The sequence below is a fragment of the Loxodonta africana genome, chromosome 4 (genome assembly GCF_030014295.1).
Source record: "Loxodonta africana isolate mLoxAfr1 chromosome 4, mLoxAfr1.hap2, whole genome shotgun sequence".
Taxonomy (NCBI): Eukaryota; Metazoa; Chordata; class Mammalia; order Proboscidea; family Elephantidae; genus Loxodonta; species Loxodonta africana.
The window spans coordinates 85,453,121-85,466,971 of record NC_087345.1 but is presented as its reverse complement, the minus strand read 5'-3'; the positions used below and the strand labels follow the sequence as shown (position 1 = coordinate 85,466,971).

Below are 13,851 nucleotides of genomic sequence, written 5' to 3'. Positions count from 1 at the left end.
CTCCCCAGACCTTCAGTTGACACAGGACAGGAACCATCCCCGAAGACAACTCATCAGACATGAAAGGGACTGGTCAGCGGGTGGGAGAGAGACGCTGATGAAGAGTGAGCTAATTATATCAGGTGGACACTTGAGATTGTGTTGGCAACTCTTGTCTGGAGGGGGGATGGGAGGATAGAGAGAGAGGGAAGCAGGCAAAATTGTCAAGAAAGGAGAGACTGAAAGAGCTGACTCAAGAGGGGGAGAGCAAGTGGGAGTAGGGAGTGAGATGTATGTAAACTTATATGTGACAGACTGATTGGATTTGTAAACATTCACTTGAAGCTTAATAAAAGTTATTAAATAAATAAATAAATACTGTATGAGACCACTGTTATAAAAACTCATGAAAAGTTTTACAAACAGAAACAAACAATCTTTGGTGGTTAAAAGGGAGAGGAATGGTGGGGAGGGAAAAACACTAAATAGTAGATAAGTGGTAACTTTGGTGAAGGCTAAGACAGTACATAGTACTGGGGAAGTGAGAACTACTCGATCAAGCAAAGTCATTGAAGATTCATATACACATCCATTCTCCCTGAGGGACTGAGTTACTGGGCTAAGAGCTAGGGACCTTGGTCTCGGGAGACATCTTGCTCAATAGGCATAACATAGTTTATAAAGAAAATGTCCTACGTCTTACTTTGGTGAATACAGTGTGGGATCTTAAATGCTGGTAAGCACCCATCTAAGACATGCTTCCAGGTTCCACCCCGTCTGGAGCAAGGGAGAATGAAGAAAACCAAAGACACAAGGGAAAGGTTAGTCCAACAGACTAATGGACCACAACTACCACAGCTTCCACCAGACTGAATCCAGCACAGCTAGATGGTGCCTGGTTACCACCACCAACTGCTCTGACAGTGATGAAAATAGAGGGCTCTGGACAGAGCAGGAGAAATGTATAGAACAAGATTCAAACTTGAAAAAAAAAAAAAAGACCAGACTTACCTGTCTGACAGAGACTGGAGAAACCTCAAGAGTATGGCCCTCGGATATGCTTTTAACTCAGTCCTGAAATCACTCCTGAAGTTTGCTCTTCCACCAAAGATTAGACAGGACTGTAAAACAAACGATAACACAAGCAGTACAACCATGAAAACAAGACTAAAGGGACACACCAGCCCAAACCAATAGCAAAGAAGTGAAGGCAGGACGGGATAGGAAAGCTGCAGAAATAGAAATGGGGAACCTGAGGTCGAGAAGGGGAGAGTGTTGATGCATCATGGAGTAGGCAACCAATATCACAAAATAATATATGTATTAATTGTTTAATGCAAAACTAATTTGCTCTATAAACTTTCACCTAAAGCACAGTTTTATATATATGTATATATATATGTATATATACACACACATATATATATAAACAACAGTCTTGAAACCCTAGGGGACAGTTCTACTCTGTTCTATAGGGTTGCTATGAGTTGGAATTGACTGGACAGCATGGGTTGGTTGGTTGGTTTTTATAAAATCCTATGAAAATCAGCTATAGAAACAACCACATACTCTTGTCTTACGAAAGCCACCGTCTTTCAGACAGTATAAAACAAATTCATCACCTTCAACAAAGAGAAGGCCACAGTGTCAGCATTTTTTTTTTTTTTTTTGCTATTTTAATGTTCATTCCTCCTGAGTTCAGTGAAAATTTCTCTTTAATCATGCAAAATGATGTTTAAATTATAAAGGTCAACAACACCAAAATTTCTTGTAGAAAACCATTGGGAAAATCTAACAGAGCAAGGAGAACATGGAGAGTTACTACTGTGTTGTTTTCTGCAATAGTTCCTAAGGCCATCATGGATATGTTATTCAGGACGGGTTATGATGTATTCATTATCAAACAGCATTGAAATTTCAAAAGTTAAAAACAAAATTATTTTTTTTCTCCAATACACACGAAATGAAGGATGAAGAGCCTGCTCCACATCTTGCCCCTTCCGTGGCCCAAGTGAAATATAACCAGTAACTGGCAGAAGGAAGATCAGGTGATGAATAATATAAAGATTATAGTTACTCACATTTATAATTGACCAGCATTTCTGCTAATATTTCATTGCTCAAAGTACTCATCTAGACATAACTGTAATCATGAAGATAAGGAAATAAAATCATAAAATATCAGAAAAGAGAATATGCTTATTATTTACTGATTGTCTTTCAGCTCCAAATCTACTCTTCATTACCTAGCTCTGTTATGATGGGGATCGTACTTTTCAAATTACATTAGTCAGTCTCTTCAGCCTTCCAGTTTGCTGGTAGGCACTCACAAGAGGCACTATAGCATAATTAGGCAGTGGGTGAGAAGAAAGTATGTTTTCCATTTTTGACCTGGGTCTGTATGAGGATCCCATGGTGGCATTTTATTTACAGAGAATATTTATCCCCAAGGTTCGGGTTATTTCACCATTCCCTGAAAAACCACATTGTGCTCCTCACTTGTGGAAACAGCAATAGGCAGTGTCCCTCCTCAGAGTTACGAACACTAATTTTTTTTCTTCTACAGTAACAGGACTGAAAAACATCGATACAGCATCACACCCTCAAAGCTAAGAGCAACAGCTCAATGTAGTACCTACTCTAAGATCCTAAGTTCTGGGACTCTACCCTCAGAGTAGATATCCAATGGACCAAGGTAAAACCATCAATATGCTTCATGACGTAGGTGACACTTCCTTATTTTTTAAAACAATCTCATCTCTGAGGTAGTAGTTATTATCTCTTGGTTACCTTGGTGTTTCCTTTTTTTCTATTTCAACACTCACAAATCTGGATCACACGTTTCTTACATGAAATTCACTCAGGTGGTATTTCTGTCTCCCTTTCTGCATTCTAATTGATACAGAGAAGAATAGAAATATTGTTGAACAGCACAAATGACTACCATATATGATATTTATACATCATCCCTCTGTTACTTGTTTCATTTTCCCTTTGACATTGGCAATTTCAAGTAAGTATACTTAGTTCCTGACAGGAGAGATTAAAGAACAAAAACAAAACAATAACCAAAAAAAAAAAACCCTCATTGTTGAGAGTTTTGAACTTGTAATAATTTTGCCTGTGTTTAATTTCTTTAGTCTTTAATGAAGAGACCATCAAGAGTGGGTGTCATTATAATTCTACTTCTTGAATTTCAATGACATTATTGAGTCTGTGGCCGATAACTAGGATTTTGAAAAATTCTTGGAAGTTATCGCTTTCAATATTGCTTCTGTCCTATATTTGCTCTACTCTCTCTCTCTGAGATGCCAATTCCCATAAATATTAGAACTTTTTGACTGTTTATCACGTGTCTCTTATGCCCCATTTTTTTTTCTTTCTCTGCTTCACTTGAGTATTTATTATTGATCTGTCTTCCATTTTACATATCCAGTCTTCTGTTGCTCTTAAAATAATTCACGGTGTTCTTAAATACCTGAAGAAAGCAAAAAGTCATTAAAAAGACAGGAAAGAAAGAAAAGATCAAAATGGATGTCAGAAGAGACTAAAACTTGTTCTTGACCGTGGAGTGGCTAAAGCGAAAGAGAGACATAATGAAGTAAAACAGCTGAACAGAAGATTTCAAAGGGTGGCTCGAGAAGACGAAGTAAAGTATTATAATGACATGTGCAAAGGCCTGGAGCTAGAAAAGCAAAAGGGAAGAACACACTCGGCATTTCTTAGCTGAAAGAACTGACCAAAATTTCAAGCCTAGAGTTGCAATATGGAAGGGTTCTACCAGGAAAATATTAAATGAATCAAGAAGCATCAAAAGAAGATGGAAGGAATACACAAAATCACTATACTGAAAAGAATTGCTTGATGTTCAACCATTTCAGGAGGTAAGATATGATCAGGAACCAATGGTACAGAAGAATGAAATCCAAGATGCACTGACGGCATTGGCAAAAAACAAGGGTCCAGGAACTGACAGAATACCAATTGAGAAGTTTCAAAAACAGATGCAGTGCTGAAAGTGCTCATTTGTCCTTGCCAAGAAATTTGGAAAACAGCTGCCTAGCTAACCTCCTGAGAGAGATGATATTTATGCATACTTCCAAGAAAGGCGATCCCATTGAATGTGGAAATTATCAAACAATATCATATATATCACACATAAGCAAAATATTGCTGAAGATCATTCAAAAGCGGCTGCAGCAGTATATCGACAGGGGACTGCCAGAAATTCAAGCCGGATTCAGAAGAGAATTGGAACCAGGAATATTGTTGCTGACATCGGATGGATCCTGGCTGAAAGCAGAGAATACTAGACGGATGTTTACCTGTGTTTTATTGACGATGCAAAGACATTCGACTGTGTGTATCATAATAAATTATGGGTAATATTGTGAAGAATGAGAATTCCAGAACACTTAATTGTGATCATGCAGAAACTGTACATGGATCAAGAGGCAGTCGCTCAAACAGAACAAGGAGATACTGCATGCTTTAAAGCCAGGAAAGGCGTGTGTCAGGGTTGTACCCTTTCACTATACCTATAAAATCTGTACGTTCAGCAGATAATCCGAGAAGCCAGACTATATGAAGAAGAAGGTGGCATCAGGTTTACAGGAAGGCTCATTAACCACCTGTGTTATGCAGGTGAAACAATATTCCTTGCTGAATATGAAGAGTACTTGAAGCACTTACCGATGAAGATGAAAGACCACAGCCTTCAGTATGGATTACACCTCAACATAAAGGAAACAAAAATCCTCATGACTGGACCAATAAGCAACCTCATGATAAAAGGAGAAAAGATTGAAGTTGTCAGGGATTGCATTTTACTTGGATCCACAATCAACATCCATGAAAACAGTAGTCAAGGGATCAAAAGATACATTGCATTGGTTTAATTTGCTCCAAAAAACCTCTTTAAAATGTCAAAAAGCAAAGATATCACTTTGAGAACTAAGGTGCACCTGACCCAAAACATAGTGTTTTCAATTGCCTCGTTAGCATACAAAAGCTGGACAATGAATAAGGAAGGTCAAAGAAAATTGACACCTCTGAATTGTGGTGTTGGTGAAGAGTATTGAATATACCATGGACTGCCGAAAGAAGGAACAAATCTGCTTTGGAAGAGGTACAACCAGAATGCTCCTTAGAAGCAATGGCTAGATTACATTTCACTTACTGTGGCCATCTTATCAGGAGGGATCAGTCCCTGGAGAAGGACATCATGCTTGGTAAAGTAGAGGGTCAGTGAAAAGAGGGAGACCCTCAATGAGATGGATGGATATAGTGGCTACAACTATGGGCTCAAGCATTACAATTGTGAGGATGGCACAGGACTAGGCAGTGTTGTGTTCTGTTGTACACTGGGTTGCTATGAGTCGGAATAGACTCCAGGGAACCGAGCAACAGCAACATACATTTTTTATGCTTGTTTTTTTTGTGTCGAAGGCTAGCAATTGTTTTTAAAACTTGTACACGCTTCTAGTATGGATATAGAGGTAGGCTGATTAACTTAATCAAAAGTAGAAATGTGTTTAGTTGAAGCTGGATTATATTTAGGTAGACACAGTCTACCTATGGAAAACTCCTATATCTGCTGTGTGTCCCTCCAAAGGTGCAATTAATAACCTGTGGTGGGGGATAGGATTTGTATTTTCTTATCATTGAGAGTAGGCTTTTTAGAATGTAAAGACTACCTTTTAGATGCTTGAGGAGGAGACCACTGGATATGCTTAACTGCTTTGCCTTCAATGCCATCCAGCTTTAGAATTTGGCAGGTGTCTTTAGGAATAAAAGGGGGCTAAATTTTTACTTGAGGTCATACATTTTTCCATTTTTCATTCCAACTCTGTTTGGCTGCCAATGATTCTGTTGATTTTTCCGAACCAGAGAAGCGCTCCTCCACTGATGCCAAGCCCAAATTCTCATCTCCGGCAACAGCAATTGACCCCTTTGAAAAACACCTGAAGATACTGGTGTCACTTCAGAAAGTTTCCCTTTTTCTGGAATTTTAATCTCTCTATAGCTCATTGCTTATGCAATAATCTTTAAAATAAAAACTTCCTCTGCTACATATCCAGCATATTCAAAATGGCCTGTTCTTCCTACAGCCATTTCAGGAACACCACTGTAAACAAATGCAACACTCTTTGATTTATTTCTTCATTAATTCCACAATTGTACATGGCTGACCTATTTTGTCTAAAAATTCTCTTTTCCATAGCAATAAAAGTAGTATTGTTTTCATATCAAACACGAGTATGCTTTGTCTGCTGTTTTCAGAGATTGTGTGAAGAAGATATCAGTAAAAAGTGAAATATTATCCTTGTTAGTTAAGTATTTAACTTTAGACATTTTCTAAAATATAATTAATCCTCCCCAAAGAGAAACATATATATATATATATCTCACCCGGGCAGCATAGTGGTTAAGAGCTACGGCTGCTAACGGAAAGGTTGGCAGTTTGAATTCACCAGGTGCTCCTTGGAAACTCTAGGGGGCAGTTCTACTCTGTCCTATAGGGTTGCTATGAGTCAGAATCAACTCGATGGCAACAGGTTTTAATGAATTACTAACATTTGTCTCTGTAGAAATTTTTTCTATATTTTACTCTTACAAATTCAAGATGTTGTTTTTTTTTCCAGTCACTTTAATACATATAAACTCTAGTGTTCTTGAAGAGAATAAATATGAAGAATTTAGTTTTCTAGTATTTTGCATAATAATGCATGCAAGAAGAAATCATTTTCATGATTTAGAGGACATGTGAATGAATTGCAGATACTTTTTCTCTAAAGGTATTTTACGTAATTTCAATTCTATATTTAGGTAACTTCCAGAATATCAGTTATGTGATTTTCCCTGGATACCATATTAGTATATAATAAATATTTCAACAAAACATTTAAAATTTTATATGAAATTTATTTATTAGTATATAATAAATATTTCATGGGTAAGGAGGGTAAGAAAGAGTATATTTGGCCTCAAATGCATGTATTATGAGCTAACTGATGAAGATTCAGAAAATTAGAGGTCATAGACAATGCTATCATTAGACAGAGGCCAACAGTACTTTCTTAATTCTCTTATTCAAATGGAAAATGGGAGAGCTCCAGTTTTCTTCTCTTTGGATCAGTTTTGGCTCAGATACATTGAAAAATCTCAAGTTGTAAATTGTTGTTGTTGCCCTCGAGTCAGTTCCAACTCATGGCAGCCCCATGTGGGCAGAATAGAACTGCTCCATGGGGTTTTCAAGTCTATGACCCTTTCAAAGCATATCGCCTGGTCTATCTACCAACGTGTCTCTGGGTGGGTTTAAACAGTCAACCTTTTTGTTACTTGTCGAGAGATTAACATTTTCCCCACCCAGGGGCCCCTCAAGTTGTTAATACAACTTTTTAACCCCCACTGTGGGAATTAGGCTCCTTTTTAAAACTAATGTTTATGATTTCCCGATAGATCCCATAAAGACACAATTAACTCTGTTATTTTATTTTTTTTAAGTTTATGATGAAGATATCAATTACTCTCATCTTCACAAGAATCTCCAGGGCCTTATGCCAGAGTAAATATTCTCTTTGTATTAAAGGCAGAGATAAATCTACTGTGATGCCTTCAAGAGAGAATGAGAATATCTTTTGAAAAAAAAATACTAATATTAATTCCAAGTAAATAATTTAATTACTAGACTCTTAAGATGATCCCAGATATTATACATTTTTATTTGAATGGGAAATCAGAAAAATATCTCTGAAAAAGCCACCTGTGTGCTGATTTGAAAGAAAAAGAGATTCAACAAGGTTTACATTTGTTATTAAATGTTCTTGGATTTTAGTATGAACAAGGTGTCCAATGAGATTGAGGAAGCAAAGAAAAAGTATGAGTTTGAAAGATGTAAATATTTTATTGCAAAATTCATTCTTATTAACTTTGAGATTTATGATACAAAAGAAAAAATTCACAGTATATCAATAAACAAAACTCTTGTTTATTATATTCTGCTGTTTTGTGTACGAAGTAATTACCACAGTATCCATTACATTGTGAGTGCTAGACCAAGGCATTAAACCAATTAAATTCAGAATTAAACCAAAGAAAATATTTGTGAGTCATGATAAAGTTTCAGTGTACATATCTGAAAGGACAGCTGCATTTGAACAGCTCCATGAAAAAAATGCTTGATAATTTTTATTGAAAATTTGACTGGTACATACTTCTATGCATTTAATAAAGGCTTGGGTGCTTTATCAGAGTTCTGGTGGCACAGTGGTTAAGATCTTGGCCCCTAACCAAAGGATCAGTAGTTTGAATCTCCCAGCCGCTCCTTGGAAATTCACTGTAGTAATTTCCATGAGTCTGGGGAAGACATGGTGGATAAAACACTGGTTTATACACATTAAAATCCATACAGAAACCATGTCCATAAAGGTTCACAGTAACTCTTTACCTTTCTTCTCTTTACTGTTTTGTTCCCCATGGCTGCAATGGGAAATGTGTCCAAGGATATCTGCTATAGAACTAAAAATTTCGAATGTATTAGGAGAGGGTTATATTTAGAAATTCTGGATTTCTGGGCCTAAAATTGAAACAGTTGCCAGTATATATATAATATGTATTTTGTAATTTCAACCAGCTAGCCCAATGAATTTATGTGACACAGGTAGGATCAGAAAGTTGAAGTCAATGAAAATTTCACTTTTCTAACCAATGACTCATTAATTCTTAGCTCAAGCTTTTTTCTCAGGTTGAATAGAATAAATTGGTGATGTTATTTCTATATATTAAGGATTGTGAAACAGTATGTTTACATTTTTTGTTTACTGTAATTATTTAATTACTAATTTAAAGAAAATTATTGCCTTTGAGTTTGGTTTTTCTCATTTTAACAAATGTGCATGTTTTGGTTTTAGACAAAGACAGGTTAGAATTTCAATTCTGTTTCTTATTAACTTGTTTATGTTACTTAACCTCTCTCCACGTTAGTTTCTTCAAACTTTATCATGGAGTTATATAACTTATGTATAAAGTACATAAAGCCTTAGCATTGTCCCTGAAATGAGTGCCCTGAAAAAATGGTAATCATTATTTTATATTGGGCCTATCTACCTCAAATTTGGGGATTAATTTAATTTTTAAGAATAATAAGGATAACAGTAGCCACTGGCTAGGAGCACATGCTCTGTATAAAATATTGTATAAATCAATTTTTTAATTTAAATTAATCCTTACAATATTTCCATGAAATATTAGGTTCATTTTTAATGTGGTAAGATAAATACAGCTCAGAGAGATTAAATAACTTGTCCAAATCCACAATACTTTAATATTACTGAGTTACGGTTTTAATCCAATTCTCTTTGAATGCAAAGCCTGTCAATTTCCCAAATAAATCTATAAATTATTGATTAATAGTAAGTTCTGATTTCATAATTTTCCTAAGAATTCATTTTTAATAAAATTATTTTAAATATAGATACCTGAATAATAAACTGAGAGAATAAAATATAAATATAATAAAATTAAAAAAGTAAATAGAAGTAATCTTTGAAAACCTAGTTTTTGAAACAGAGATTTGAATGGTTATTGTTTTTCTTCATTGTTTCTATTGCTTCAACTGCTTGGTGCTTTGATCTGGCTTTTGGAAATAAAATTCACCCATTTTTATTTGGAAAAAACAAGGTCACTTTTTTCAAAAGACTCCAGGTAAGCAGAATTCTGAACTAATTATAAGATTATCTTAGGACCATTCTAGAGTAACCATTTTGGAAAAAAGAAATAATCTAAATTGGTTCTTCTTATGAGGCATTTTCCATTCAGTCATAATGAAATTCTTATATAACAATTAGATGTCACTGAACACAGGAATGAAATGAACCCTGCCAGAAAAAAAAAAAAAAAAAAAGATTGTTATAAAATCAAACTATAACTAACAATATAAAATTAAAGTGAGGCTCAGGTCTCTTCTCTGACAAATTAACTGAGTATATAAGCCTACACCAAAAAGACTAGAGAGAAAGAAAAAAGAAAAAGAGAAAAAAGGAGAGACAGGATTGAAAAATTGTGCGATAATGTTGACAGTGCAAATTTCCTTGAGGATACTTGTTTCTATAACTTGATATAAGACTTCATAGGACTTTTAACTGCAGAAATGAGAATTCAGTAAAATAGAAAATGTGGGATAGTAAGCTAGGTTTCCAATTACATTGTGGAACTTCAAAAGAGTCCTACATATAATTTATTCAAGAACAGAATAAAGAAAAATAATCTCTCAATTTCTATGATGTAGGCCTTTAAATAGAGTTGCTTCTTTAAACTGGACAATTTGGGAAATGTTGTAATTTCTCAATAAGGCCATCTTTAAAATATACTATGAAGTAAGAGAAGTGTCTTGAAGTATCCTGAAGAATATTTCCAGTTACCTCACCTAACGTAGTATTTGTTCATTGAATTGGTTAATTTTCACTTTCAATGACCCACAAGCCTGACTCAATAAGGAGACTTCCAAGGTAGGTAAGAGTTCATTAAAACAAAATGACAGAAGGGAATATGAAGTTGTTATCATGAGTTACATAGGGAACCCTGGTGGCACAATGGTCAAAACACTTGGTTTTTGAACAGAAATGTCAGCTCTTCAAACTCATCAGTTGCTCAGAGGAAGAAAAGACCTGGAGATATGCTCCCGGAAAGACTACAGCATAGGAAACTCTATGGGGCATTCTACTCTTCTCTATATTGTCACCGTCAACCCATTGGCAAGAGGTTTGGTTTTTGAATAATCGGCTAGAAGTAACTAGGGAAAATCGTGAGTCATATGTAGCTGTTAAATATAGAGGATTGTTAACTGAGAACAATAACTTTTTTTTAATTTTAATAAAAATGTAGATAACAGAAAATTTGCCAATTCCACATTTTTCCCTTGTACAGTTTGATGAAACCGATTATATCCATCCTGTTGTGTAACCATCACCAATATCCATTGCCAATGACTTTTATGTTTGCAAATCTATCTTATACTTAAATTGCCATAGTATGTTTACAGCATATATAACTTTGCCTTCCCCTCCCTGTGATGTCTGTTCCTCTTCTATGCATCCTTCAGCCTGTTTTCTGTTGTCCCTGAGGAATAACAAAAGGAAATACTTATTTTCTTGTGACTTTCACATGTTTTCCCAATAGCACTGGCCACCATTCATTTCAGCTGGAATTTTCAGCAAATCAAGAATTCTGTTTTGCTGAACAGCAAAGTGAGTGAAAAGAGATATCAGGCAGAGAAGTGAAAACAAAAACAGAAAAGAAAGATTTTGCAGTATTATGAGGTATTATGCACCATGGAATAAGGAAACCTAAATCTACATTGTGAATTCATTTTATTGCAGAAACTTCTGTCACGCAATAAAATAAAACTTTACTAATTAATGAGAATGCACAGAATAAATTATTTATAAAGGAAACTTTTAGTTTCAGTTTAAAATGTACTATTATCTTTATTTAGGAAGGGAAGTAAAGGGCTTTCATATATTAGTTCATCCATTCCTTCCAGGCACTGAAAAAATAGGACTTAGGATGAAAAATGAATGCTGATATAGAGAAAAGAAAAAACATAACAGTGTTGAAAAGCAGAATGTATGTAAGTAGAGAGAGAATAGTGAAGAAATTAAAAAAAAATGAATTTTGAAGAAAAAAATGTTTTGTGGAAGATATTTTATTTTAGATGTTCATAAAATTTGGTTTCTTTAGCCCATGAAGGTGCTCTGTTCTGAATTTCTACTCTGTCACATCTCTATAATATCTGAGGATGGGCGTGATAATGATGACCTTCAGATGAGGAGTGGGAGGTTGGGAAAGGTAACTGTGAGCCAGAAAGGAAACTAGGAAATCTGTCACATTATTAGAGATTTAATCTACAATAACTTTCAAATTTTGGAGAAGTCTCCATTTAAGTAGCCCTTTTATTGATACATTTGGCGTTTGTATATCACTGTGCTGCCAGGGCTCCATTATACCTGTAAAGAATACTAAAGGTGACAGAAATTAAAAAATGGGACACACTGATTGCATTTGGAAAAATGACAAGGAGTTTCTAATGAGAAGGAAAACTTTCATGCAAGTATCTTTAAAAGTCAGCAGGCAGTATTTCTATGCTATTATTTTTAAAATTTAGGAAGACCTAGCTTCAAATCTCTGTTTTATCCATTCAGCATGTGTGATTTGGGGAAGAATTTTAAAAATCCTTTAAGCCTCAGTCTTTAATCTGTAAAATAGGGATTTGGTGAATAAATATTCTATGTAAAATACATATGGTTAAAAACTTAATTTAAAATATGTTTTAAAATTCCCCTAAAATAAAATAGTATGGCAAAAATATGTTTACTTTCAGAGACAAATTTCAATAACATCCATGGATAATTCCCTTTTCTTCAGGTATTTGCTTTTTTCCTACAGATTTCACAAGAGAATAAACAAATGAAAAACTACACAGAAGTAACAAAGTTTATCCTCTTGGGATTGTCAGATGACCCAAAGCTTCAGGTTGTGATTTTTGTCTTTCTGTTCATCACCTACATGCTCAGCATCACTGGGAACCTGACCGTTATCAGCCTCACCCTGCTGGATTCCCACCTCCAGACCCCCATGTATTTCTTCCTCAGGAATTTCTCCTTATTAGAAGTTTCATTCACAACTGTCAGTATACCCAGGTTCCTGGGCACCATTATTACAGGTGATAAAAGCATTTCCTTTGATGATTGTATGGCTCAGTTATTTTTCTACATTCTCCTGGGAGTGACTGAATTTTACCTTCTAGCTGCCATGTCCTATGACCGTTATGTGGCCATCTGTAAACCCCTGCATTACACAACCATCATGAATGGTAGAGTCTGCACACTGCTTGTCTTCTTCTCTTGGCTGGCTTCATTCTTAATTGTATTCCCTGCACTCATGCTAGTCATACAGCTGGGTTACTGTAAGTCCAATGTTATCAATCATTTCACCTGTGGTTATTTCGCCTTATTACACCTTTCTTGTTCAGACACAAAATTCCTAGAGTTAACTGGGTTTTCCTGTGCTGTGTTTACTCTAATGTTCACTTTGGCATTAATAATTCTGTCTTACATATATATCATCCGAACAATTTTGAGCATTCCTTCTACTAGCCAGAGGACAAAGGCCTTTTCCACATGCTCATCCCACATGATTGTCATCTCCATCTCTTATGGCAGCTGCATTTTCAGGTATATTAATCCGTCAGCAAAAGACAGAGTGTCTTTGAGCAAGGGAGTAGCTGTGCTAAACACCTCAGTAGCTCCAATGCTGAACCCATTTATTTACAGCCTTAGAAATGAGCAGGTCAAGCAAGCTTTCATGGACCTGTTGAGGAAGATTGAATTTTTCTCAAGCAAATGAAAAAATAAAGATGCTGTCATAAATTAGAAGCATAACGAACAGCAATTAAATAAGAAAGTGCTTCTCAAAAGACAATTAAAATCCACATCCTTTCCCTAGACTTATTTTTCCTTGCTTGCACTTTTATGACCAAAGGTTAACAAGGTTGTTTGAAGATATACATACATAGATACTATATATATTTGCTCATTCATTTCAGTTCTTCTCTCCTGCACTTTTCCTGGCTGGTGCTTCTATTTCACAAGAATGAGACTATTCTTTTCTTTTTGTAAATGCTTTTGTAAAATTTCAAGTTCTTTTACAATAAATCTCAAAAAAAAAAAGATAGAATGAGAATTTTGCATTTTAAGATTTCTCCAGGAAGATACTATTGCTAGAATTACAGGAGATCACAAATCATGTCTGATATTATTTCTAATTGAGTATAAAAAGATAAACATAATTTGATGACAGTCTTATTAGAATATT

At 35.2% G+C, this 13,851-nt stretch overlaps 1 protein-coding gene across 1 annotated transcript; it reads left to right on the top strand.

Annotated features, from left to right (window-relative positions):
- The first annotated feature begins 12,311 nt into the window (after positions 1-12,311).
- LOC100657499 (olfactory receptor 6C1-like) lies at positions 12,312-13,521 on the top strand. Its single transcript, XM_003405084.3, has one exon. It carries the CDS (start codon positions 12,445-12,447, stop codon positions 13,381-13,383), a length of 939 nt encoding a protein of 312 aa, XP_003405132.1. The 5' UTR covers positions 12,312-12,444; the 3' UTR covers positions 13,384-13,521.
- Positions 13,522-13,851: the final 330 nt, after the last annotated feature.